The 23385-nt window shown below is 46.0% G+C and overlaps 2 protein-coding genes across 4 annotated transcripts; one reads left to right on the plus strand and one right to left on the minus strand.

The window, feature by feature from the left end:
* Positions 1-1442: 1442 nt before the first annotated feature.
* LOC119297809 (putative UDP-rhamnose:rhamnosyltransferase 1) lies at positions 1443-3473 on the plus strand. 2 transcript variants are annotated; one of them, XM_037575447.1, is made up of 3 exons: positions 1443-1670; positions 1758-2273; positions 2351-3473. In XM_037575447.1, exons 2-3 carry the CDS (start codon positions 1803-1805, stop codon positions 3359-3361), a joined length of 1482 nt encoding a protein of 493 aa, XP_037431344.1. In that variant the 5' UTR covers positions 1443-1670; positions 1758-1802; the 3' UTR covers positions 3362-3473. The 2 variants fall into 2 exon arrangements, with proteins under 2 accessions (XP_037431344.1, XP_037431345.1); XM_037575448.1 differs by having other exon boundaries at positions 1443-2273.
* A 2227-nt stretch (positions 3474-5700) lies between these two features.
* Positions 5701-8693, minus strand: LOC119302705 (heterogeneous nuclear ribonucleoprotein A3 homolog 2-like). Of its 2 annotated transcripts, none has more exons than XM_037579748.1 (9): positions 8535-8693; positions 8294-8437; positions 7506-7586; positions 7334-7422; positions 7131-7205; positions 6785-6846; positions 6629-6709; positions 6201-6542; positions 5701-6113 (listed from the first exon to the last, which is right to left on the minus strand). In XM_037579748.1, the coding sequence occupies exons 2-9, from the start codon at positions 8414-8416 to the stop codon at positions 6007-6009; spliced, it is 960 nt and encodes a 319-aa protein (XP_037435645.1). In that variant the 5' UTR covers positions 8417-8437; positions 8535-8693; the 3' UTR covers positions 5701-6006. The 2 variants fall into 2 exon arrangements, with proteins under 2 accessions (XP_037435645.1, XP_037435643.1); XM_037579746.1 differs by having other exon boundaries at positions 6638-6709; positions 8535-8669.
* Between the last annotated feature and the right edge of the window lie 14692 nt (positions 8694-23385).

Genomic DNA, 23385 nt, shown 5'->3' on the forward strand with positions numbered 1-23385 from the left:
TTGCCCATTCTGACAGGGTTTACAACAGATGGCGGCTTTATTATCAAATCTTCTCTGAAATTGCAGATGAAGTCTGCATGGTCAACCATAATTGCAAGAACTTTGTGCTGAGCACTAACTATGATAAGATGCTGCAAATCCTCATCACCCTTAATTCTCACCAAGCCATCTGAAAGTGTTTTCTCAGGTAAACACCAGTAAATAATGTGCTCATTGGCAGGATATCCCAACCATTTTAGGTATTCTTCTAAGACTGCATATGAAAATGTGCAAGCATCAACATAGTCAAGGAGCTCCAAAGAAGAGTTATAATACTCTGGGGCAGTGATAGATCCACAGAAAAGACCACCATGTTCCAGCTCAAGTGTAAAGAAAGGAGTGTGAACACTCTTTCCCATTGCTGAGTCACACACTGCATACCAAAAAGAGAGATATTCAGTTAAAATTCAGTTAACTGAACATAAACTGCCCAAGTTCAGTTAAAAATACAGTTAACTTAATTGAACATGTACTGCATACAAAAAGTAGATGCATTCAGTGCAAAATTCAATTAACTTTAAATAAACTGCATAAAGTCAGTTAAAAATTCAGTAATACTTAACTGAACATGTACTGCATGCAAAACAAATTCAGATAAATTACACATTCAGATTTATTATATCTACTTCACCAAAACCATAGCATGGTAACCCAATGTACAGTACAGAACACAACATGTCAATCTCACACAAGAAGTAGAACATAGCTCATAACCCTAGCTTCATGCAAAAACCACACCTTCTTCACCAAACCCATAACGACGAAGAGTAAACCCTAGACTAAATGCATCGCTCATAACCCCAAGCGCACTTGATAGGATTGCCACTTGGCTAGATCAAAGCAACTAACAAGCTTGAATCAGCTTCCCCAAGCGCACGGATCCGCCGTACGAGGCCGTACTGTGGCCGGCACAATCAAGAAACGGAACAGAGAGAGAAGATGCAATTCGGAGGAGCTCACCATAGTCTGGAGGAATGACTGCAGGCGGCCGGACCAGATGAGCCGACGGAGGCTGCACATCTTCGCGGAACTGCTCCGGCGAGGCAGCCATTGTTGCTGACGTCAGCAACGGCCGCTCCAGCGCCGACAGAGACAAGGATGGAGAAGAATGAGTTGCGATAGGCCACATGAGTTTCCCCTTTGATAGATTAAATGCGGTTAATAAATTCAGGTGCTCTGGTGCTGGTAGTGCGGGTTGATTGAGAGCAACTCCAGGGGGTTATTTGCAAAACAGCACGGGCTGACCAGGTGCGCACCCACGAGTCCACATGGCGCTCTCTGATTCGCCGGGACTAGTTTTGCACATCTTGAGCAAGTTCAGGGACTGGGTAGGGTTATTTTTCAAATTGTAGGACTAAATTATCACGTTGAGAGCAAGTTGTAGGACTCCTAGTGCTTTTAACTCTTTGAAAAGAAAGGTTCGCCTCCCAAGAAAAACGGACGACTGCTTGGTATGAGCAGTTTGCTATCTCAAGAAACAATAAACATATCTCGAGTCACGGTCTCAGCCGGACGCGTCCCATCTCTCCCCGATTCCATTCCCATCTCTCTCCGCCAGATCTGGATCGACATTTCTTCTCCGTCTCGTCTCTCTCGCCGGCGATCGGAGCAGGACTACCGACTTTCTGCAGGTGCGAGGAAGCTCTTTTTACCAAATATGGTATGTTTTCCGTCTGTGCACTGGGGACTCACTCCACGCTTGCGATGACGTAGCTCAGTTGTGGCGGAAGCACACTTGCTTCCAAGAAGCAAGAGCAGAGGCCATGGCGGACGCCGGAGAGGCCACCGCGACCGCGCGGTCTTCTTCGCCGCTCCACGTCGTGGTGTTCCCGTGGCTCGCCTTCGGCCACATCATCCCCTACATGGAGCTCTCGGAGCAGCTGGCGCGGCGCGGGCACGCCGTCACCTTCGTCTCCGCGCCGAGGAACCTCGCCCGGCTGAGGCCCGTCCCCGACGACCTCCGCGCCCGCATCCGCCTCCTCCCCCTGCCAATGCCGACCGTCGCCGGCCTCCCGGACGGCGCCGAGTCCACGGCCGACGTCCCGCCCGAGAAGGGCGACCTCCTCAAGGCCGCGTTCGACGGCTTTGCCGCCCCTTTCGCCGGCTTTCTCGCGGGAGCCTGCGCCGGCGACTGCGGGGATGGTGAGGGTACGACGGGGTTCGGCAAGAAGCCCGACTGGATCTTCGTTGACTTCGCGCACCACTGGCTCCCGCCCATAGCCGAGCAGCACAAGGTACGTCTCTGCCATGGCGAGTAGGTAGTACGTCCGGTCATGGCATGGCTCCATCTAACGCTCCATGCTGCGTGCAGGTACCGTGCGCGCTCTTCTCCATCTTCCCGGCGGTGTTCATCGCCTTCGCCGGCACCAAGGCGGCGAACGAGGCGCGCCCGAGGGTGACGGCGGAGGACCTGGCGGCCCAGCCGCCGTGGATCCCGTTCCCGACCCCGATCGCCCACCGCCTCTACGAGGCCGAGCAGATGGTCTACGTTTTCCGCCCCAACGCCTCTGGCGTATGCGACGCCTTCCGCTTCTGGGAGACGGAGCGGCAATGCCCGCTCTTCATCCTGCGCAGCTGCCGCGAGGTCGACGGCGCGCTCTGCCCCCTCATCGCCGACCTCTATGGCAAGCCCCTCGCCCTTTCCGGCCTCCTCGCTCCTTACGACGCCGCGCGAGCCGCCCAAGAAGCCGGCGGCGAGGACCACGACGAGGACGAGGAGACCGCGAGCCTCATGCGCTGGCTGGACGAGCAGCCGGCGAGGTCGGTGCTCTACGTCGCGTTCGGGAGCGAGGCGCCGCTGACCCCGGACAACGTCCGGGAGCTGGCGGCCGGGCTGGAGCTGTCCGGCGCGCGGTTCCTCTGGGCGCTGCGGGAAGCCAGCGCTCCCCTGCTCCCCGGCGACGGGTTCCAGGAGCGCGTGGGTGGGCGCGGCGTCGTGCGCGCCGGGTGGGTGCCGCAGGTGCGCGTGCTGGCGCACAGCGCGGTGGGCGCGTTCCTGACGCACGCCGGGTGGAGCTCGCTCATGGAGAGCTTCCTGTTCGGGCACCCGCTGGTGATGCTCCCGCTGTTCGCCGACCAGGGCCTCACGGCGCGCGTCATGGCGGCGAGGGGGGTCGGGCTGGAGGTGCCCAGGGACGAGCGCGACGGCTCGTTCGGCCGGGCCGACCTCGCCAGCACGGTGCGGCGGGTGATGGCGCGGGAGGACGAGGAAGGGAAGGCGCTCGCGCGCAACGCCAGGGAGTTCCAGGAGATGCTCTGCGACCGGGCCAAGCAGGAGGAGTACGTGGACGAGCTCGTGGAGCACCTGCGGCGACTGCCATAGGGTGCAGTTCTGTTCAGCCTCTAGGATGCACTGGCGCTCGTGTCTTCAAATATTTGCAACCAATATCATAGTTTTTTTTTGCGCTGGAACCAATATCATAGTTGCAAATTTGCGGGGGTTCACCCATTGTCGCCGTCAAACTCCATTGATTCCGGCCGTGCTTTGCGGGGGTTCACCCATTGTCGCCGTCAAACTCCATTGTGTCGAGGATGCCATCATGCCCTACCGCGACATCCGCTTCGGTCGTCACGCCACTACGCCGTCGAGATCACGTGCAAGGGCAAGCGGAAGTGCTTGGTATTTTCAGAGATGTCAGAGCTCACCGCGTGCGCGTACTGACACGATAGCATGGAGGTACGACCGACCCTTCCAAGCTCAACTTAGGCAACCCCTGGCCAATGTACAACGCACTGCCGAGGCTAGGTATGCTTTATACATCCAGAAGCTCACCGAGGCCAATTTGGACCTCATGGCGGCGGAGCCCTTCACCGAGAAAGACTAGGAGCGCATGAGGAAGGAAGACGAGAATCGCAAGAGGAAGACAAGAATCACCTCTCAGTATCAGCGCCAAGGTTCAACATGTTTTTTTTCATTTTGGATTTTAGAACATACTATGCGTCAAACGCAATCTGCTAAATTAATTATTTGATCTAAACTTCGCCTACTAGTATTTATAATGGACGATGATAACTGCCACACGTGTGAGCGTTAACAGATCTGGTCACATGTTTTGTGTGGTGTCTAAGAGGACCAGCCCACACGCCAACGTGTGGGCAAGAAAAGTAATGTTCACACGCCTTTTTTTCCCTCGCGGTCCCTCTCACACGCCTACGTGTGGGCAAAATAGATAACACTCACACGACCTCTCTCAGCCACCTACCTCACGGTCCCGCACGCCCCGCATGACAGTCACCACGCGTCCCCGCAGTTGCCATGATCCGAACCCTCTTTAATGTCTGTTTAATTGCAGTTGCCATGTTGCTGTACTACAGTTGTCATGTCTGACAACTACGTTTGCCATGGTTGCTCAACTGCAGTTGTCATCTCAGGTCAAGTGTGAGATGCCATTTTTTGGACAACTGCAGTTGTTGCCATGTATGGTCTGGTTACTACAGTTGCCATGATTTGAAAACTTTAGGAGTTGTCACCTACTAACACTAGGCAGTTGCCATGTATGGTCTGGTTTACTACAGTTGTCATGATTTGAAAACTTTAGGAGTTGCCACCTATTAACACTAGGTAGTTGTCGTGTAGCGTTACAAAAAGACATGGCAAAATAACATGTTCGGGTAAAGAGAGAGTTGTCATTTGCTTACGAACACGCTAGGGCAGTTGCCATGTACCCTGCAAAACACATGACAACTGACATGTTCGGGTAAAAGAGAGTTGCCATCTACTTACAAGCACACTAGGGCAATTGCCATGTACCCTGCAAAACACATGGCAAGTGATAGCTTTGGATGTGGGAGAGGAGACGGACGTGTAGGCGAACGAGTAAATGCCCACACACCAGCCCTTGTACATGAGTGAAAATTGACGTGTGAGCGAACTACTAAACGCTCACACCCGGCCCCTCTGTGTGGTGAAACGGATGTGTGGGCGACCGGGTGAATGCCCACACACCAGCCCGGTCCTACGTGACACCATAAACATGCCAAGATTCGTGCACCCACAAACGGACGCGGATCTCCACATGTGGGTAAGATGCAAACGCCTACACGTGTGGGCATTAGTATTTCCGTTTATAATACTTCAGGGTAAAATTTAATTCTCTCAGTTCCTCGGCAATCACGCAAAAACTCGAGTTCCTTTTGGATTTCCTTTATGATCAGTTATAACCACAACATTGTCTCATAGCAGATTATTATACCATCTTCATAGATTTGTTCAACTAGCGTACCAGCAAAAACTCGAGTTCCTTTTGAATTGCCTTTATGATCAGTTATAACCGCAACATTGTCTCATAGCGGATTATTATACCATCTTCATAGATTTGTTTAACTAGCGTCTACCAGCAATGAACACAAGGCAGGCCCCTAGAAGGGCGATCTACACCAACTCACTACAACTTCGACGGGTATGATGTTGAACATTTTGTATTAGAGTTTAAAATTTCAAAATATGCAATGAACCATGCTTAAGTTTGCTTTTACATTTGGGGATGCTCTATGAGACTATGATCTTCAAAGAAAAATCATTGCTCTATGAGACTAAAACGATTATAACACAAGCTATGTTTTTCCTATTCCAGGGTTTTCAAAATCCTGTAACCAGAGGCCCAGCGAAAAGAAATCATATTGTACCGATAAATAGAACTTACATTTCAAAAACAGGACACCAAACGAAATTGGCACAATGTAACACAGAACAAGATTTCGTTTATGTAAAAATTGAAAGAATGCCCTGCTCTAAACCTTTACCAACTGGTAGCTACAATTAGTTTGACTTCTACTTTGAAAAAACAAAGCACAATCATAACGGCGCTACCCCTACAAATCTAGTCAAAGATCAAAATCTGGCCTCATTCCCAATCAATGACAGGCTTATACAAAGTATATATGTCATCACAGATAAACAACACAGATGATACATATTCATGCTTGGAGCAGGCATCCAACTAACGACGGCAGCGAGCTGCGGACTGCTTATGCGCCCGAAGCGGCAGCATACACCATGTTGCCATTGGCATTGCCACCGCGCCCTCTGCCCCGAGCTGGGCCGCCTCTCCCACGGCCACGGCCTCTACCACGACCTGCAACACAACACAGATGCAGCGGTTTATTATTAAAAAGGGACATAGATGCATACAACCAATTTGGTAGAAGGAAGCTGTCTCTACCTCCAGCTGGTGCAGGAAAAGGAGCCTCCTCATAATAACCTCCGTCTTGCTGATAATCAGGCTGGCCACCACCATAGCCGCCTCTCCTGCCACGACCCCTGAAACCACGGCCCCCACCTCGGGGTGGCGCTGGTGCCTCATCATAATACCCTCCATCATGCTGATAATCAGGCTGACCACCATAGCCACCTCTCCTGCCACGGCCCCTGAAACCACGGCCTCTACCACGAGCATACCCATTACCCTCATAAGCTGGACCATGGTCAGCATACCCATTGCCTGCATAGGCAGGAGCATGCTCATTTTCCCATCCACCATCAGCATACTCCATGTATCCATTCCCTGAAAAGTAATTTATGTAATGATGAACAGCTGCACATTTTTATACTCTGAAGATGATGATTTACTAAGTAGCAAATTAGCCCCACCACGTGCACCTCTACCCCTTCCCATTCCCCTTCCACGGCCTCGGCCACGGCCTCTTCCTCGCCCAGGAGGTGAGTGCGCATCTACAATTACAGTGAAATAAGAAAGCAGACAGAATAAGAGATGATAAGGACAACAAAGTGAAACATGCCCAATACCTTCTTCATTCTCATATTCAACAAACGGCTTCACCTTGTCAGCAGGCAGAGGAGATTGATATCTGCACATACAATTAACTCAACCTATCATTTCATGCAGAAGAATAATCCAATTTGCAATGTTACAACATATTCTTCCAGATAGCTAATAGTTGTGCCAAAAACTATAACAAGAATTGCATAATTGAATAACTAGCAATTCATGAGACAGCTGAATAAGGTAGCCTGAAAATTCCCAAATAAATATTCCAACGTAACCAAGTAGCCCACAAAACACAGGGATGATTGCTTAGTCTAAAATTAAAATACTTTTCCTAGTATCAGATATACAGCTAGCAAAGCATACCCGACAGATGACGTGTCCAGCTCCTTCTTTGAAAGAGTTATAGTAATCATAGACACATGCCTTGTTGTCTCAAGCCTGCAGGGAGAAAAGATTGTATGTCATCACAAGAGCACAGCTGAGACATCTGAAAGTAAGTTAAAAATATCTAGCAACTACTACAAGTAGTAGCTTTATATGCTAAGATGTTTAGAGTCGATTCTTACGGAAGTAGGCCTTCCTCCAGTGGCTCCCATGTGTCAGTAATATCAGTGGATTCAGTGGCAGTGTTTTGATGGAGACCCACAATTCTCCTCTGTGCAACAAAAAAGCAATAAACAATTTATTTAGAATAAATTTGAATGCATAGTTTCCATGCACAGCCGCCGTCAAAAGTACCTTGATCAATTCTGCAATCATCACAGTTTTGTTTATGGCCCTTCCCATCGCCTTGAATACAACTTCATCGCAACCCTTATCCTGTATGTATATATGGCAAAGCATCAGCCACAGAACATAAAAACAAAACTGCATGCAATGCACACTTGCGTTTTTATCGAAAACCCATAAATAAAGCCATCAAAGGAAACTCATAAATCACATCAGGAGAAATCATCAAAACATGGATGTGACTAACGGTCGCCATCAATTATTAGAGAATATATCAAGTAGCCGTGCACCACACTCATCATCAACTAAAGTGGTTACTGGCCGTACAAAAAGTGGCAACCGGGCACATTAGCGGCCCAACATGATCTCAGATTCTTCAGTGTTTTAAAGTGACAAATCACACCCCATGGGAGTACAACATCTATCTGTACGATTGGGACTTATCCAAAAACTTTGCCTAATTCGCCACAAGCGTTTTCAGCTTTGGCAACCACACAGTAAAAGTCATCGCCCTACAGTGCTAGGGGCATTTACTTTTTAACATCACAAGTAATATACGAAAACAGAACCAATCCTACCAAACAAGGCATCAGAGTAAGAGGATAACAATTTCCTCCTATCCTCGAATCAATAGTTCGCATTGAAAGCACACGCTTAGCGGACAGCAATCCGTACGGCCCAATCATTCATTCGGCTAACTTTCGAGACACATCCCTAAACTAAACCCCACTGCTTATCGCCTACACAACCGGGCGCTTAAACCGGCGATTCAAAGGGGCTGAAGGCGTCGGCGGTACCTGGAAGAGGGTGGTGGCGTAGGTGATGTAGTTGCGCATCCTGCCCTGGGTGGTGATGCGGATCTCGTTCTCCTTGATGGGCACCTCCTCCCGCGGCTTCTCCACCCTCTGGTACCGATCCATGGCTCCCTCCCGCTGGCTCGTCTGCAACGCCGCAATGCGCGACGGAACCAACCGCCGTCTCAGATCCACGCAACACAAACGCGGCGGCGGCGAGCGGGTAGGGAGAGAGAGGCCGTACCTGCCTGCGCGGCGGCGGCAGTTGTGAGGCGTCGGCTGCTGCTCCGGTCCGGTGGTTTGGGTTGGGCTGGCTGGCGGCTTGTCCTGGCGACGATGCGGTAACCGCCGGGTGGGGGTGGGAGTGAGGGCTTTTATATGGCCGCCTCCGTCCGGGCCGGGAAGGCGGGACCGGGTCGGACTCGCCCTCGCCCCCGCGCGCGCCTCTAGGGTTTTGCGGGCGCAAGTTACGGAACTGCCCTTCCAGGTTCCGGGGTTTTGCGGCTCTGGGACGGACGGATCCTCGCGGACGGTGACTCGTGTACGGCTCGGATTTCTCCGCTGCGGCGCAGGCTTGGACAAGGAAGGGCTTTCCAAGGGCGCCAACCAACGCGACGGTTACGTTGCGGCCTGATGGGCCTTTACTGGGTTTTCGACCCAACAGAAGAAACTGCAAGTTATTTTCTCACAAGTATTTTTTCTTCTTATATTCTTATATATAATATAGTTGGTTAAACTTTACGAAGTTTGACTTCAGACAAATCTTATATGCATGCAGATTAAAAAGGACCGGGCTAGAGGGAGTAATTTTTTCGTCTCAAGAAAATCATTTTTGGGAAAGATAGTTTTCATTTTGTGTGTGACTTTGCTGATTTGTTTTGTTATGTAGAAAAAAACTTTATGGTCATATAGTAACTTGAATAACCAATTACTAACCCTATTTTGATAATGATCGGTCAATGTGAGCTCTATCTCTCCTCTTCTCTTCCTATAGTACTACATTGATTTCACTTCTTGATTAGGTTTGAAGATTCTTCATATGTGTCTTTGCCTGTCGTGGAAAGAACGGTCGATGTCGCGGAATATTCAGATTCTTGCGTCATTGCCATTGTTGTCGGCTCGAGCATCACTGCCAACCCTTCCATACAGATAGAGAGCTCAAAATGCGAGTGCTTTATTTGCGAAATAAATTCTCGCATTACTCGGAATAAAGTATTACAATCTCGTCCCACAAGTTTCAAGAACTCTTGTGGGCCAAAGTCTAGCCAAACCATAGTCGGCGTTGCACCCTACCAAAATTAGCCAAGGCATGACTAACATTATTACACAACTCCGACAAATATGATCAATGCAAGAACTCTGCTCCATACTACTAATAATATATCTAATAATAAAAGCATACTTAGACTTATTCCTAATAACTCCCTTGATCATCATTACAGCCTCCGAGCAAACAGATTCCACATCAATGTGTAGATTACTCCATTGTAATGCCAACGAAATTCCTTCCTTTAATGCGAGAAGCTCATCTTCCAAAACATCATAGCGTGATTGTATGTATCTGCAAGAGCTAAATATTATGGATCCTTCGTGACTGCACATGCAACATCTCCTAAGACCGAGGCATCGGTGTTTAGCTTGACTTTGCCCTCTATCGGTCCAGTCCAAGAACAAATAACACCACATTCCTTTATATTGCATGTGGGCTGCTTATGCATTTGATTGAAAAATAACTACCACCTTCCCTTTTATTGGATCCATATTTGAATTAGACCAAAGGGATATTAAGGAAGACAAATAACTAGCCAAGAATCTGAAAGAAACGTCCGCTGGAGGTGGTTTTTTAGAGTGTACTATGTCATTTCACACATACCAAATCCTCCAAGATAGCATCATAATACGAACTCGTTCATCATCCTGCAACTCAGATAAAAGATGTAGAAACCAGTCACGGTCGATCGGTTTTACATGTGAACGTACCTGTAGAGTCCATTCCTTTGCCATTGCCTTCCACAAAAGCACGGCATGGTTGCAGGTACAGAAAACATGGAACGAGTCTTCCTCTTCACTTCCACATACAGGACACACTGCAGTGATCTCTAGATTTCTCTTAACCTTATTTGTCCAATTAGCTAGTGAATCAGTGACCAACCTCCAAGCAAAAGATTGAACTTTTGGGGGAGCTAAACTGCGCCATATAAAGTTCCACCCGCACGAGTTCCAGTAGGTCGGGAGCTTGCCGAAGACTCCCTAGCATTTGATATTTCATCACTAGTTAATCTGCACGCACTTCTGATCGTGAGCACACCCTTTTTTTCGGCGCCCAAGCAACAAAGTCATCGTCAAGCCGTGTAGACAATCATACCTTCTGAATTTCAACTATATCCACCGGAAGAAATATTGATTGATTTTTTCCAAATCCCAATTTCCACGGTGGTTTATGAGCTTTGAGACCCACTTTAGCGGGCACCTCCCTTTAGGAGTGATTAATCCTCCAGTTGGCTCACGTGCAATCCAAAGGTGTAGGATCGAAAGTATGTCTAGAGGGGGGGTGATTAGACTACTTGACCAAATAAAAACTTAACCTTTTCCCAATTTTAGTTCTTGGCGGATTTTAGCTATTTTAGGACAAGTCAAGCAATCATCACACAATTCAAGCAAGCATGCAAAGAATATATTGGCAGCGGAAAGTAAAGCATGCAACTTGCAAGAATGTAAAGGGAAGGGTTTGGAGAATTCAAACGCAATTGGAGACACGGATGTTTTCCCCGTGGTTCGGATAGGTGGTGCTATCCTACATCCACGTTGATGGAGACTTCAACCCACAAAGGGTAACGGTTGCGCGAGTCCACGAAGGGCTCCACCCACGAAGGGTCCACGAAGAAGCAACCTTATCTATCCCACCATGGCCATCGCCCACGAAGGACTTGCCTCACTAGCGGTAGATCTTCACGAAGTAGGCGATCTCCTTGCCCTTACAAACTCCTTGGTTCAACTCCACAATCTTGTCGGAGGCTCCCAAGTGACACCTAGCCAATCTAGGAGACACCACTCTCCAAGAAGTAACAAATGGTGTGTTGATGATGAACTCCTTGCTCTTGTGCTTCAAATGATAGTCTCCCCAACACTCAACTCTCTCTCATAGGATTTGGATTTGGTGGAAAGAAGATTTGAGTGGAAAGCAACTTGGGGAAGGCTAGAGATCAAGATTCATATGGTAGGAATGGAATATCTTGGCCTCAACACATGAGTAGGTGGTTCTCTCTCAGAACATATGAGTTGGAAGTGTAGATGTGTTCTGATGGCTCTCTCCACGAGTGAAGAGGAGGTGGAGGGGTATATATAGCCTCCACACAAAATCCAACCGTTATACACAATTTACCAATCTCGGTGGGACCGAATCAACAAACTCGGTCGGACCGAAATAGTAAACCTAGTGACTGTTAGAGATTTTCGGTGGGACTGACATGCAACTCGGTAGGACCGATATGGTTAGGGTTAGGGCATAACATAATCTCGGTGAGACTGATTACACAAACTCGGTGAGACCGATTTTGGTAATAAGCTAACCAGAGAGTTGGTCAGGTAAACTCGGTGGGACTGATTCGCTCTTCTCGGTGAGACCGAAATGTTACGAAAAGGAAACAGTGAGTTTACATTGCAATCTCGGTGGGACCGATCCGCTCTTTCGGTGAGACCGAAAAGTTACGAAAAGGAAACAGAGAAATTGCAATCCCATCTCGGTGAGACCGAGATCCCTATCGGTAGAACCGATTTGCTTAGGGTTTGGCAATGGCTATGACAAGTGAAACTCGGTGGCGCCGGGTTGAAAGAATCGGTAGGGCCGAGTTTGGCTTTGGGTTTAGGTCAAATGTGGATATGGGAAAGTAGCTGAGGATTTTGGAGCATATCATTAGGCACATGAAGCAAGAGGCTCATTAAGCAACACCTCATCCCTCCTTGATAGTATTGGCTTTTCCTATGGACTCAATGTGATCTTGGACCACTAAAATGTAAAATGAAGAGTCTTGAGCATATGAGCTAGAGCCAATCCTTTGTCCTTAGCATTTTGAGGGTTCCACTTTCACCATCCATGCCATGCCAATCATTGAGCTTTCCTGAAATGATCATCTTGGAATAGCATTAGCTCAATGAGCTATATGTTGTTATGAATTACCAAAACCACCTAGGGATAGTTGCACTTTCAATCTCCCCCTTTTTGGTAATTGATGACAACATATAGATCAAAGCTTCGACAAATAATAATAATAAGAATGAAATATATCGTTACTTTGAGAAGTATGTGATAAGTAAGAGCTCCCCCTAAATTTGTGCATATTTAAAATTTGCTTTGGACTGCAAATGCACAAAGAGTTAGAGTCATGGGTTACTCTTCCATGTCACATACATCTTTGTGGAGCGCTCAAAAAGATAAGAATGAAATACATGCACTCATCACCAAAGAAAGTGAATGATCACATAAGATAGATAAGATATATCAAGCATGCATAAGTGTAGCTTATGATCAAACACATGATCATCAATGTCTCACAAGCATATCAAAGTATCTCAACCAAAAGCAAACAACGTTGAAAAATCACCAAATAAAGCAAGAGAGAATAAAAGCAACACACTCTCTCTCTCTCGAAGCCTATGATCTATACATTTTTCTCCCCTTTTGGCAACAAGTTACCAAAAAGTTCCTGGAAAATGCATAGTGCTAGATCGACTCTCAGGCTTGATCTTCTGGTGGTGGTGGAGTCTGTATCACTCCAAGGACGAAGGTTTCTATAGATGTGGTTGGAGTTGGAGCTGAAGTAGATGCTGGAGCTGGTTGGGCTGGTGCTGTGGCTGAAGCTGAGGTGGTGGCTCTGGTGTCAGGAACTGGCACTGCAGTCGACCTCTGAGCTCGTGGCACTCTGGCAAATGCATCAGTTGTAGTCTTGCCCTTCCTCTCCTGCATATCATTCTGTAGTTGTTCCACTGCAGACTGAATTTCTGTCACCTTCACATCTAGGTCATAGAACTTTTGTTTCGTGATTCTTTCTAGGCTCTCTTGGTTTCGAGTTAGGGTGGCTAATCCTTTCTCAATCCTTAGAGTTGATGCTATTAGGTAACCGAGCTGCTCCTGCTTGTTCTTCAAGAAGTACTCAGATGCCTCCTCTTGAGGTGGCATCTTGGCAGCTTTCTCCATCCTTGCCTTCTCCTTCTTTGCTTGTGCTTGTGCAGATGATGGTTCATTCTCATTCATGACAACTTGATTGTCCTCAAAGTCTGGATGGATGGGCAGGTGTTCCTCGTCTAGCAGGTATGTGCCTATGCCCATCTTTGAGTTGATTAACTCCTGAATTTGTGGGGCATATCCACAACTCCTCTTCTGATCAGCTGCTGTCCTCTTAATGGTCTCTACCATGAGGCTCATCACCTTGAACTTCTGTGGCACATCAAATATATGAAGCAAATTGATTGCATGGCCTCTGATCATCTTGTGATCACCTGACTTGGGCAAGAGAGTGTGCCTTAGGATCCAGTTGATAGTTGGCAGCCCTGACAGAAGATAATGCACTGAGCCAAACTTGAAAGTTTCAAGAGCTTCATTTGGGATCTCCTTGTACATGTTTGACATGGAATTGTGATCCATCTTCTTCTTGGCATAGATATCCAAGTCATCTTCCTGCTCTTCTGGGGCATTGATCAGCTGAGCCCATTCAGCAACTGTAGATTGGTATCTAGTGCCTTCAGACATCCACACTATCCTGCCATCTGGATAGAAGTGTGATGTGGAGTAGAATTGCATGATGAGCTCTTCATTCCACTTTGTGAGCTTCTGCCCAACAAAGTCTGCAACTCCACAACCCTTGAAGCTGTCATACACTCCAAGATAGTGTTCTTCGTTGTCCTTGATGTACTCCCAATCAACCCATCTCATGTCACAAACAATGGACTTCTTATCAAGCAAAACTGTCTCATAGAAGTCCTGCTGTTCCTTGGTGTGAAACCTGTAATCAACAGCAGTTCTTCTCCTTAAAGCATACGGATCTGCTTCTCTCCACTTCCTCAGCCCTGAATCTCTTCTGATTTTCATGTCCTCAGCCACAGGATGAGCATCATTGTGGTCTGGGATCTTGGGCTTAAGCTTTCTCAGAACTTGTCCTTCATCATCATCTTCAGTAGCTTCAGGCACTGGGGCCTTGTTCTTCTCAGTTGCTGGTATGCTCCTTGTATTCCTCTTTGGTGCTGACTTGGGCTTGGAGGCAGCTTTGGGTGCTTCTTTGGGCTTTGATGCAGCAGCCCATGTCCTGATAGCATCACCCATAAGCTTAGGTGCCTTAGGTGTTGGTGCAGCAACCTCTTCTTCCTCTTCCTCTTCAGAATCTCTCATGATTGAGGATCTCCCAAGCACTCTAGCAGTGGTCTTTTTGATCCTCTCCTTCCTCTTCTTTCCTTCTGCAGCAGCCTCTTTGGGTGCAGGCTTTTTAGGAATCTGAGTTGAGGCTCTGGCCTTTGGCATAGGCTGCCTTCCTGCTGGCCTTTTGATTTTCATCCCTGGCTTTGTGCTTTGAGCTGAGCCATATTCCTTCTTGAGCACAACTTTCTTGAAAGTTGCTTCCTCTTCTGCCACATAGTCCTCATCCTCTGAGTTTGAGGTTCTCTTCTTCCTTTGTCTGGTGGCAGCTTTTGGCAGGTTGCTAGGGGTGCTCCTGCTGCCTTCATCTGAAGAACTGGAGGGACTAGTGCCCTCACTCATGTGCACTTGCTGTTCTGACACATTTTGGCTGTCACTCTGATCTGACATGATGAACAAGCTGACTGCTGACCCTGTGAATAGTTTATAGATGAGGTAGAGTGGATGAGCATCACAAAATGCGGAGATTTTTGCAAAAGAATGACTCAAAATCTTAGTTTTAGTTTCCCACAGAAATCATTTCGGATCTACCGATTTTTAAACTCGGTGATACCGAAGCAGTTTTGGAACCTAAACTAGTGAACTCGGTCAGACCGAGTCACAGTTCGGTGGCACCGAGACTGCTAGGGTTTCACAAAGTTCCAAAATCGGTCACACCGATTAGTAATTCTCGGTCAGACCGAGTCTCACTTGTGCAATGAAATGAGCCAAATCGGTGGGACCGAGTTTTTCAACTCGGTGGGTCCGAGATGGTTTCGGTGGAAACCTAACCCTAAAATTTTCGAATCAATCCTATTCTACGAACGCATTGACTAGATATGAGTGTTTCAATCGTGGCTAGAAACAATAAGATCACAATGTGCTAGGAATCAGATTGGGGATAGCACAAAGATCAAGTCCATACCCTAGTTCGGCAGAGACTCGCTACGGCGGCAACGTCGGGGTTGAATTCCGTTGAGGGCGATGGAGACCAGCGACTGGAGGCGGCTGGCGGCAAGGAGACGATCCGGAGACCACGTTGGCAGAGCGAGCTATCGCGCGGGCGAAGGGGTTCGGAGAAATTTCCAAATTTTTGCCCGTGACTATATATAGCCCGACCCTGTCGGTGTGACCGAGTGGAACAACTCGGTGGCACCGAGATGCAAAACTGTATACAGTTATTGCAACTCGGTGTGACCGAATGGTTCAAATCGGTTGCACCGAGATCGAAAATTCAGATCAACTTAATGATCTCGGTAGGACCGAAAGTAGGATATCGGTCAGACCGAGAATCACAAAGAGGTTTTGGAAGTTTAAGTCTATGACAAATCGGGGACTCTGAGTGCTCCTCGCACAGAGTGGTTCGAATCTGACTTGATCAAATTTTGTGATGTAGCATGAATAGAGTTTGAGACGAGAAAAGTATAAATAGCTAGAGGAGGTTCTTAGGCATTCTTGTCCATCCACTTGGCAAAAGGAAATAAAACCAAACAATCAAAACAACAAGTGGATGTCCTCGAATGAGTAAAATATGCAACCAACATGCTCACACAATAAAATGGCAATTGAAATATATGACAAAGCATGCACAACCAATTCTAGCATCTATCAAGCAATTGGCGATGACTAGGTCATCTATATATGAATATATTGACTTAGGAGTCAAGTGAGAACACTTGATCATAGGTCATACTCATCGTTTAGGCTCAAGTGGGGTTACCACTTTTACATAAAGCATTGTTGTGTTCACATCTCTAGAGTTGCTTTAGCTCAAGTCTTAGAGTAAAGCTCCCCCTAGATGTGATATCCCCCCTAAGAGGGATGAACTAACCTTGGGTTTTGTCGATGATGACTTCATGTAGATGTTGAAGATGTGGATGCTCAATGTTGATGTAGATCACTTGGAGCTATCCATTTGAGTGAATTGCACTTTCAATACCTACATGGGTTAGTCTCACAAGGAACAAACAAGGATATCCATAGACATAGAGTGATGCACACACAAGATGATGTCCATGAAAACTTTTAGGTTACCTTGTCCCTTGTCTTACCAACAAGAGGGTTTGTGACTCCTTGAACTAGTGCAAGATGTGGAAGTTGATTGCACTTGTTCTTGCCAAAATGATAAGAGTGAAGTATGTTGGCGGAGTCACCCTCAAGAACTCTCTAGTTCTTCTTCTTTTGGATCCACACCATCTTGATGGGAATCCTTGGAGTTGTAGTCGTACTTGATGAAGTGGAACTTGAAGTGGTCTTGGGAATCCACTTGACTAAGGTCTTAGGAGCTTCTTCAAATGCATCAATTTCCTCTTGAAGCTTGTCCTTGCCTTTTTGCTTGTAGTCTTGTGGTGGAAGATCATCTTGAGCTTGTGTCCCCTTGAAGGAAGTAGGATTATACTTCTCTTGTTGAGGAACAAACTTTGTCTTGGGGTATTGATCTTCTTCCCACTCAACTCCATTGGCATTGAACTTTCGTTCAAAACCAACACCTTGATTCTTTCGGTGCCTTCCTTGCTTGCGCACAATTTCCTCGAATTGCTTACTCCCGGCAAGGCTTTTGTACACTCCTTTCTCTATAATTCCCTTCAATAAGCTATTTTCTTGCTCAAGTGTAACTTGGCTAAGAGAATCATTAGTGGAATCAAGAGAACTACTAGAAGCAACAATACTGAATTTAGCATGATCATTGTTACTACTAGAGGAAGAATCTTTCTTGTTCTTGTTACTAGACTTGACTTGAGGCATGTAAGTGGATAAGAGTAAACGCTTGTCAATGTAAGAAGAACTTTTCTTGCGGAGATCATCATTGATTGCCTTTAAAAACTCATGCTCTTGCTCAAGATTGAGCTTTTCAAAGCGTAACTTCTCATGAGCTCTTAAAAGTTCTCGATGATCTTCGAAGATAGTTTCATGAGCTAACTTAAGAGTGTTTAGTTCTTTAGTTAGAGCCTCAATCTTCTCCTTATCATTATCATTCGTTTTATCTTGATTAGCATGATTAATTGACGTTTCATCATAGTATTCATCACTAGAGTTGTCAACAAGTAAATCATCATCACCTAACAAGTCATCTTCATCACTATTAAAATCAACATACTCGGGGTGTGTTACCTTAGGACCTTTGGCCGTGAAGCATCTTCCAATTCCTTCATTTGGTGAGTCAAATATGTCGTAGGAGTTGGTTGACACAAGTGCTAGACCGGCAACACCTTCATCTTGAGTATATTCGGAATCGGAGTGATAACTTCTCTCGAAGTGGTTGTCGGAGTCGGAGCCGGATACCCATTCACCAACATGAGCTTGATGTCTTCGTTTTGTGTAGCTCCTTGATGGTTTTTCCTTCCTTTCCGAATCCTTGCTTCTCCGTGAGTGTCTTCGTTCGTAACGATCATCTCTACTCCTTCTCTCTCTTGATGGTGATTCTTCTCTTTTGCTTCTTCTTTTTGGAGAGTCTTCTCTTCTCTTGTAAGGAGCCGTACACTCATTGGAATAGTGTCCGGGTCTTCCACAATTGTAGCAGTTTCGCTCTCGACTAGAAGATCTTTTGTCATTGTAGGACCTTGACTTGGAGCTTCTATCTTTGCTTCTACTCTTGTAGAACTTGTTGAAGTTTTTCACCATTAAGCTTAATTCTTCATTGAAGTTTTATTTCTCACTTGATGATGTAGGGGCTTCACATGAGGCTTTGTAGGCACCACTTGATTTGTTGTGAAGTTCCTCTTTATCCTTAAGTGACATCTCATGAGCAACAATTCTTCCAATCACCTCCGTTGGCTTGAGATCTTTGTAATTGGGCATCATTTGGATCAATGTGCACACGGTATCATATTTTCCATCCAAGGCTCTTAGAATCTTCTTGATGATGAATCTATCGGTTATCTCTTCACTCCCTAGGCCGGCAATCTCATTTGTGATGAGAGCAAGCCTAGAGTACATTTCAGCGACACCTTCACCATCCTTCATTTTGAACTTGTCAAGTTGACTTTGAAGCACATCCAATTTGAATTCCTTGGCGGAGTCGGTACCTTCGTGCATATCAATCAAAGTGTCCCAAATTTCCTTTGCATTCTAAAGACGGCTGATTTTGTTGAATTCTTCGGGGCACAATCCGTTGAAGAGAATATCACAAGCTTGAGCATTGTATTGCAACATCTTCAACTCATCCGTGGTAGCTTCACGGTTTGGTTCTCTCCCATCAAAGAAGTCACCTTCCAAACCAACACACACAATAGCCCAAACGGCGGGGTTATGTCCAAGAATATGCTTTTTCATTTTATGCTTCCAACTAGCAAAATTAGTACCATCAAAGTAAGGACCTCTACGGTGATAATTTCCCTCGCTAGACGCCATACTCTCCTAGGTTATGAAACCAAGGCTATGACCACCAAAAGCTATGGAAATCAAAGCAAATGGAGACCAAGGCTCTGATACCACTTGTAGGATCGAAAGTATGTCTAGAGGGGGGGTGATTAGACTACTTGACCAAATAAAAACTTAACATTTTCCCAATTTTAGTTCTTGGCAGATTTTAGCTATTTTAGGACAAGTCAAGCAATCATCACACAATTCAAGCAAGCATGCAAAAAGTATATTGGCAGCGGAAAGTAAAGCATGCAACTTGCAAGAATGTAAAGGGAAGGGTTTGGAGAATTCAAACGCAATTGGAGATACAGATGTTTTTCCCGTGGTTCGGATAGGTGGTGCTATCCTACATCCACGTTGATGGAGACTTCAACTCACGAAGGGTAACGGTTGCGCGAGTCCACGGAGGGCTCCACCCACGAAGGGTCCACGAAGAAGCAACCTTGTCTATCCCACCATGGCCATCGCCCATGAAGGACTTGCCTCACTAGCGGTAGATCTTCACGAAGTAGGCGATCTCCTTGCCTTTACAAACTCCTTGGTTCAACTCCACAATCTTGTCGGAGACTCCCAAGTGACACCTAGCCAATCTAGGAGACACCACTCTCCAAGAAGTAACAAATGGTGTGTTGATGATGAACTCCTTGCTCTTGTGCTTCAAATGATAGTCTCCCAACACTCAACTCTCTCTCACAGGATTTGGATTTGGTGGAAAGAAGATTTGAGTGGAAAGCAACTTGGGGAAGGCTAGAGATCAAGATTCATATGGTAGGAATGGAATATCTTGGCCTCAACACATGAGTAGGTGGTTCTCTCTCAGAACATATGAGTTGGAAGTGTAGATGTGTTCTGATGGCTCTCTCCATGAGTGAAGAGGAGGTGGAGGGGTATATATAGCCTCCACACAAAATCCAACCGTTACACACAATTTACCAATCTCGGTGGGACCGAATCAACAAACTCGGTCGGACCAAAATAGTAAACCTAGTGACCGTTAGAGATTTTCGGTGGGACTCACATGCAACTCGGTAGGACCGATATGGTTAGGGTTAGGGCATAATGTAATCTCGGTGAGACCGATTACACAAACTCGGTGAGACCGATTTTGGTAATAAGTTAACCAGAGAGTTGGTCAGGTAAACTCGGTGGGACCGATTCGCTCTTCTCGGTGAGACCGAAATGTTACGAAAAGGAAACAGTGAGTTTACATTGCAATCTCGGTGGGACCGATACGCTCTTTCGGTGAGACCGAAAAGTTACGAAAAGGAAACAGAGAAATTGCAATCCCATCTCGGTGAGACCGAGATCCCTATCGGTAGAACCGATTTGCTTAGGGTTTGGCAATGGCTATGACAAGTGAAACTCGGTGGCGCCGGGTTGAAAGAATCGGTAGGGCCGAGTTTGGCTTTGGGTTTAGGTCAAATGTGGATATGGGAAAGTAGCTGAGGATTTTGGAGCATATCATTAAGCACATGAAGCAAGAGGCTCATTAAGCAACACCTCATCCCTCCTTGATAGTATTGGCTTTTCCTATGGACTCAATGTGATCTTGGACCACTAAAATGTAAAATGAAGAGTCTTGAGCATATGAGCTAGAGCCAATCCTTTGTCCTTAGCATTTTGAGGGTTCCACTTTCATCATCCATGCCATGCCAATCATTGAGCTTTCCTGAAATGATCATCTTGGAATAGCATTAGCTCAATGAGCTATATGTTGTTATGAATTATCAAAACCACCTAGGGATAGTTGCACTTTCAAAAGGTCACGTCAAATACGTACGTTTCGTCCATTACCGATTCTCCACACTACACCCTTCTTGAGGAGCTCTAAGCCATGAACAATAACCTGCCATGTAGACGACAGATTTCCAGTGAAACCCGTATCCAGAAGACACCCATTGGGAAAAATACTTCGCTTTAAACAACCTTGCACACAGATTATCTCACCGAGGTCACACACGACATTACCCATTCAACCAATCGATGAGCGAAACCAAACTTTTGCATCATTTGCTTAAGATAATTCCAATCCACCCTATCATAAGCCTTTGAGAGATCTAGCTTATATGTACAATAACTCCTCGTGGGATCCTTCTCTTGCTTAATATGACGAACATATTCAAAAACTACAAAGGCGTTATAAGTGATCATACGTCCGGGAATAAATGCACTTTGAGCAGGAGAAATAATAACATCTAGAATAGGCCGCAAGCGATTCACTAAACATTTTGAAACCACCATGTACACAACATTTCATAGAATTATAGGCCGGAAATCCGTAATTTTCACCGTATTATCAATTTCGGGATCATGACAATAATAGTATCAAGGGGGCATTACTCCAGTGTAAAAGAATTCCTTTACCGCAGAAATTATACCTTCCTTCGTGTAGTCCAATTGCGTTGAAAAAAATCGCGCGGGAATCTGTCTGGCCTTGGCGCCTTCGACGGGCCAATTTGAAAAAGGGCATCTGCGATCTTTTTATCTGAAAACTCTGCACACAAAACATGAGTGAAATGCGCCACTAGTCCACAAACTCAAATTGATTGCACACTTTAGGCCAACAACTCGAGAAGTGATCTGATTTAGTCTACAAACTCGTTGATTTGATCAAATAAAGCCAAAACCGGCCCGAGAGTAAAAAACCGGCCACATGGATGCCATGTCATCCTTCGTTGCCCGCTGGTGATTTCACTATGTTTTACAAGGGTCTGTTTGTAAATTGGTCAGCTTTTTCTCACAACCATGCTAAGGGCGTTTGGAAGGGAGAAAAAATATTAAAAAAATTTGCATTGACCAGGACTTGAACCTTGGGCGTTTGGATTTTGGCATGCCTTAGTGACCACCAAACCAACACCACGTTTGCACACTAACCTACAACTCAGGGTCTATATATATATATATTTACTTAGAATCAGAAGAAAAATAAATAAACGTGAGTTCTGTCGGACTTGAGTGCGGCGAATCTGCACCCGGGCTTAGCTGCACCCGTGCTCACGGAAAAAATCAAAAAGAAAACTAGAAAAATTCTAAAAAAAATTTGTGTGGTAGATAATTTGATGCATGAGGTTCGCTCCAAATTTCAACTCATTTAAACATTTGAGTAGCTCTGGGCAAAAAAGACAAAATCGAGGTCTGTAAAACAGTTTACTGTTCAGGAACTGTTTTGACCCGATTTGTCTTTTTTGCCCAGAATTGCTCAGATGTCCAAATGAGATGAAATTTGGAGCGGACGTCACGCATCAAATGATCTACCACACAATATTTTTTTGGAATTTTTGGAATTTTTCTAGTATTTTTTTTGAATTTTTTTCTGAGCGGGTGCAGCTGAGCCCGTGCTCAGATGCAGATTTTCGGAGCCCAGGTCGTCGGGATAGAAATCAGCTTCCAGACAGATACACCACGAACTCATTCATGCACCAACAGGCAACCTACTTTATTTATCTTCGCAGATTGACAAACAGAAGGAAAGAGATCGCCTGATTGAAAAACGATTTGGAGGGACCTTCTGATTTGTTTTTTTCTCTGTCATGATTCTATGTGAAAATATATCCTGTGGGCAGCATGCTGGTGTGCAAACCAGATGTTGGTTCCGTGGTCAGTGAGGCAGACCAAATTCCGAACAGCCCAGGTTCAAGTCTTGGGTAACGCATGTTTTTCTACTATTTTTTATGATTTGTGAGAAAAAATCATCGAATTTATATATAGACCCCTGTAAAAAATAGTGAACGCACGAGCAGTCAACGGAATGATGACATGGCATCCATGTGGCCGGTTTTTTAACTCTCGGACCGGTTTTGGCATTATTTGATCAGATCAATGAGTTTGTGGACTAAATCCGATCACTTCTCGAGTTGTTGGCCTAAAGTGTACAATCAGTTTGAGTTGATGGACTAGTGGTGCATTTCACTCACAAAACATCATTTGTCTCCTGGTTCACAACTGGAACAAAAACTCAGTAATGAATGAATGATCAAATGGTGGGGTTGGCTGTGAAAATAGTCTCAAAATATTCAGTAGCCGCACCCCCGATTTCTTTGATCCCTGTGTTTACAATACCATTCACATCCTCTAGCTTTTTGATTCTATTCTTCCGAGCACGCCATACTGATCTTGCATGATTTTGTTTTTTGTGTTACGACCCCCTTCCTTCAACCAGTCTATCCGTGACCGTTGCATCCGCATCAGCTCCTCTCTATACAACAACAGTTCATTCATCTAAATGCGAGTGCTTGCAAGCACTTCTAAAAGTAGTGTGTCGTGGAGGAGAAGATGATGACTTGAATGTGATCATGGAGAGACTCAGAGCCATACTGTTCGTCCATTCCATTTACCTGTCCGAAGAAGC

The sequence above is a fragment of the Triticum dicoccoides genome, chromosome 5A (assembly GCF_002162155.2).
Source record: "Triticum dicoccoides isolate Atlit2015 ecotype Zavitan chromosome 5A, WEW_v2.0, whole genome shotgun sequence".
Classification (NCBI taxonomy): Eukaryota; Viridiplantae; Streptophyta; class Magnoliopsida; order Poales; family Poaceae; genus Triticum; species Triticum dicoccoides.

Coding starts and splice junctions, on each gene's coding strand:
- LOC119297809 (XM_037575448.1), top strand. CDS start 1,803: ATGGCGGACGCCGGAGAGGCCACCGCGACCGCGCGGTCTTCTTCGCCG. Junction 2,274..2,350: donor CCATAGCCGAGCAGCACAAG/GTACGTCTCTGC, acceptor TGCTGCGTGCAG/GTACCGTGCGCGCTCTTCTC.
- LOC119302705 (XM_037579748.1), bottom strand. CDS start 8,416: ATGGATCGGTACCAGAGGGTGGAGAAGCCGCGGGAGGAGGTGCCCATC. Junction 6,710..6,784: donor TGAATATGAGAATGAAGAAG/GTATTGGGCATG, acceptor CTGTAATTGTAG/ATGCGCACTCACCTCCTGGG. Junction 6,114..6,200: donor TTTTCCTGCACCAGCTGGAG/GTAGAGACAGCT, acceptor GTTGTGTTGCAG/GTCGTGGTAGAGGCCGTGGC.